The sequence below is a fragment of the Arabidopsis lyrata genome (genome assembly GCF_000004255.2).
Source record: "Arabidopsis lyrata subsp. lyrata unplaced genomic scaffold ARALYscaffold_8, whole genome shotgun sequence".
In the NCBI taxonomy this organism is placed as follows: domain Eukaryota; kingdom Viridiplantae; phylum Streptophyta; class Magnoliopsida; order Brassicales; family Brassicaceae; genus Arabidopsis; species Arabidopsis lyrata.
This window is the reverse complement of record NW_003302548.1, coordinates 13,287,839-13,291,493: the sequence shown is the minus strand read 5'-3', so window position 1 is coordinate 13,291,493 and position 3,655 is coordinate 13,287,839. Positions and strand designations below refer to the sequence as shown.

At 38.8% G+C, this 3,655-nt stretch overlaps 1 protein-coding gene across 1 annotated transcript; it reads right to left on the bottom strand.

Moving 5' to 3' along the window:
- Positions 1 to 385: 385 nt before the first annotated feature.
- LOC9301823 (xylulose kinase) lies at positions 386 to 3,433 on the bottom strand. Its single transcript, XM_021033053.1, has 11 exons — positions 3,268 to 3,433; positions 2,478 to 3,132; positions 2,316 to 2,404; positions 2,096 to 2,160; positions 1,856 to 1,911; positions 1,636 to 1,756; positions 1,468 to 1,542; positions 1,328 to 1,381; positions 1,151 to 1,245; positions 890 to 1,064; positions 386 to 790 (listed from the first exon to the last, which is right to left on the bottom strand). Exons 1-11 carry the CDS (start codon positions 3,324 to 3,326, stop codon positions 558 to 560), a joined length of 1,677 nt encoding a protein of 558 aa, XP_020888712.1. The 5' UTR covers positions 3,327 to 3,433; the 3' UTR covers positions 386 to 557.
- Positions 3,434 to 3,655: the final 222 nt, after the last annotated feature.

Sequence of the window (3,655 nt, the reverse complement as noted above, 5' to 3'; positions counted from 1 at the left end):
ATATTTTAATATCAATGTAAAGAACAAAGCTTTTTTTTTTTTTTTTTTCTGGGTGACATTGAGAATGAGGAAGAAGAACATGGATACGATTCTTCGGTGGTTAATGAGGAAGAAGATGAAGATTTAGCTTTTTTTTTTTCTTCTTTCAACCAGAAATGATAAATCTTTTTCATTCTTCTGCACATCATTTTTGTCGTGTTTATGTTCTATTTTGTTTCTCTCTTGAAGACTAACATGATTGAGATCTTATACAATTTATGGCCTCTTCTGATTTTGTTTGTGTGTGTGTCTCTCTCTCTCTCAATATGATTAAGAAACTAGATTAAAGGAAATGTGAGGCTTTTAGAGCTCTCTCACGAATCATTGTTTCTCATAGAATTTTTAATTAGGGCAAATCCTTATAAGCATTGAACTTTGGACAATTGGACTCATAAGATCTCATTCTGCTTTTATTCTTAGCAATAAGCCAAATCTGTCTTTTAGTTTTAGTAGATGGAACTTTTTATTCTTTCGACTCTTCTAAGAGATGATGCCAGTTATTGAGTAGAGAGTTGATTTCAGAAGTGGCCTAACTTCTCCACAAGCTTGTTCTCTATTTCCATCCTCTTCTTCATCAACAATCCGTAGGTCGAAGCTATGTTTGCGTCTCCTGCTTTTACCTTGAGCTTGCAGTTCAGAGATGTCGTCTCCAATTTCCCTTCGTAGAGATTTGAGATTGGTACAAAGCTTCCCTTTTTGTTGCAGAGCCAGCCATGAGCAGCTCTCAGTGCAGCTCCAAGTGATGCTGAATCTGTTGTGCACACAAACATAAACTTTGTTCAATCCATTAGGAGATAAAGCAAGTAGACAAGTATAAGCTGCAACTTGTTTTGTATGTTCAAAGTGTTACCAGGCCTTTGGACAGTATACACATCACATCCGAAGATTGCTGAGATCAGACTAAGGATATTCTCGTTAGCAGATGCACCTCCTGTGGCTATTATTCGGATTGGAGGGGATGGCATTCCAAATCTCTCGGTATGAGCCCGCTTTGAAAGAAACTGACCTTCAATCAATGCCCTAACCTGACAGCAAACAATACATTGGGATGAAATCAAACTATGTAATTGCCCTGTGGATGCTACATAGAACAGTGTAGGATCTTGCTTACCTCTGAGGGAGGGTCAAACTCATTGGCCTCTCGTTCCTTCACACCCTCAAGAGATTCACCAGAGAAGTTCTCAAGAATGTAACGATGGGAGCCAACTAAGCATGGAGAAAAACATTAGTAAAGGAAGCTAATTACCTAGAGCAGTGGCATGGAAAGGAGAATAACTCAAGAACATACCGGGAAGCGGGGGCAGAATTTCATTTTCAGTGTAGTAGAAGCCGAGTTTCCCATCTAATGGATTCAGTAGTGTATTTAGAAACAAAGAACCTAAATATATTATAGATGGACACCTGAAGGATTATGAAATAGCAACTTACTGTTTAGTGGCTGTGTTTGCTGCAAATACTTATTAAAAACATCCCAAGATCCTTCAGCACAACGGTCACGAATTTCTGAAATGGAAACTCACATATTCTTAATTGTCTCTGCGGATCAAACAAATCCCTTGAGAACAGGTAAAAGTGGGAGTTTGCTGTCATGACTACCTTCACGGGTGAGAGAAGCATTCTTGTAAACCAACATTACCATATAACTCTCAGGGTCCACGGGATTAGGTAACACATGGCCCTCAAGACTAGGTTGAAGTTCTTTGGTAATCCCAAATACCTGTAAGAGTTTACAATGTTTGACACGTGAAGTGCTAAGAATACTAGTCTGTTTCTGGATTAACTAACTACAAAGCTAGACAAGAATCAAGAGCCTTGCCGTGTCACTGGTCCCAAGACTGATCGCCAGATCTCCAGGAGTACTAAGAGTTAGACCTGCAGAACAAGGTATAACCTCATCAACACCTTGCAAATCATATATGAACACAGACAGAATCCAGTCTTCGCAAGATACACTTCCAGTTCATCGTAATTGTTGCAATAGCTACTCAAAAGCTTAATAAATAAAAATTGTGAAAATGTATAGGAACTTCTCCCTTATGCTGTTGAATATGTGTACCTGCCAAGCTATTAGGATTATCTCCTGACCACTGCACAACCACGCAGTTCTTTTCAAAACCGAACCTGCAACATAACCAAAAGAATCTCTGAATCTGACATGTGAAAGTGCAAGAATCTAAAATTTATGTTTTAAAATGCATATCATGTCCATCATCTTCTTTTAACCACTCTATAAATCCGGTTTAGAAGACACAATCCTAATCACAATCGATACCAACCTCTGAACAAAATACTGAGAAATGGAACCAGCAGTAGCATAAGCTGGTGCTAACTTTCCAAGCTTCTCCTCCAAACCTGTAGCTGTAGCCTGCAAACAAAGCCTATCAACAAACAGCCATTTTTAATGTCTAACTATAGACTCAAAGTCAATCACAACAAACCTCTAAAGCAGCTTTAGACCAACAACGTTTCTTAATATCCATCAAATTCATCCCAGCTGCGTCAGTTTCATCAATAGAAGCATAATCTCCTATCAACAAAGACGCCATAAAGGAGCTAACAAGCGAAATCCGCTCCGTACTCTTATACGTATCCCCCTGAGTAGTAAAAAGCTTCCGTATCTGCGGGCCAGTAAACCGCTCATAAGCACGAGAGCCAGTGATCTGTGACAACTCCATAGCTCCACCAACAGCATTCTCAATCTCTTTACACTGCAATGTAGTACTACTATCCATCCATATAGGAGATTCCTTAACCGAAAAAGCGTTTTCGAGTTGATCTTTCAAACATCTCTTTGAATCCAATGATTTCAATACCTCAGAACTACCCTTTGACCAATACACACTACCGTGTTGCTGCCCGCTGCCCGAAACCGCGATAACTTTACCGAAATCGAAATTGGCATTAGAGAGCTTCTGGAGAATGAGATCAAATGCCTCCACCCACATGAGAGTTGGTGAGACGATTCTACCGTTGACGGTAGTGTCTCTGTAAACCCCATCTTTGGTTTTATAATGAGGAAGATCAGAATCAAAATGAACGAGTTCTGTTTTGACAATGTTTAGGTTTGAATCCAACACTGTTGCTTTCAATGACCTTTAATGGTGACAAACAAACAAGAAATAGGGAATCATGATTTAGATCGATGAAGCTAACGAATTTCAAAATGATCGAAGACTGATTATGATCAATCAGATAGGAATAGAGAAATAGTTAAGGAAGGGGACGTACTGGGTAGAGCTATCGAAGCCGAGGAAGATGGAATCGGGAGGAAGAGAGAGATCCGCCATTGTTGATTGATCCAAAGCTTCACAGGTTTAGAGGAAGAAGACGAAAGAGAGATGTGTCGTTTTTATAAGGTTGGATAATTTAAAACAGACACTAATTAATTGTATTTTGGATAAAAGCGAATACAATTACTTCCCATTATTTTCCGAATATTTAGAGACTAATTGTGATCAGATTAGATCATTTTGTTGGGGTTTTGTTTTTTAACCTTAGTTAGGTATCCACGACATGTACACAAATTTTTTTTTTTCGTCTGAATTATTTCCATTAGATTAACCATAAGAGAAATACAAGGTAGAATACTAAGCCGGCGGAAAACATAAATATCCCC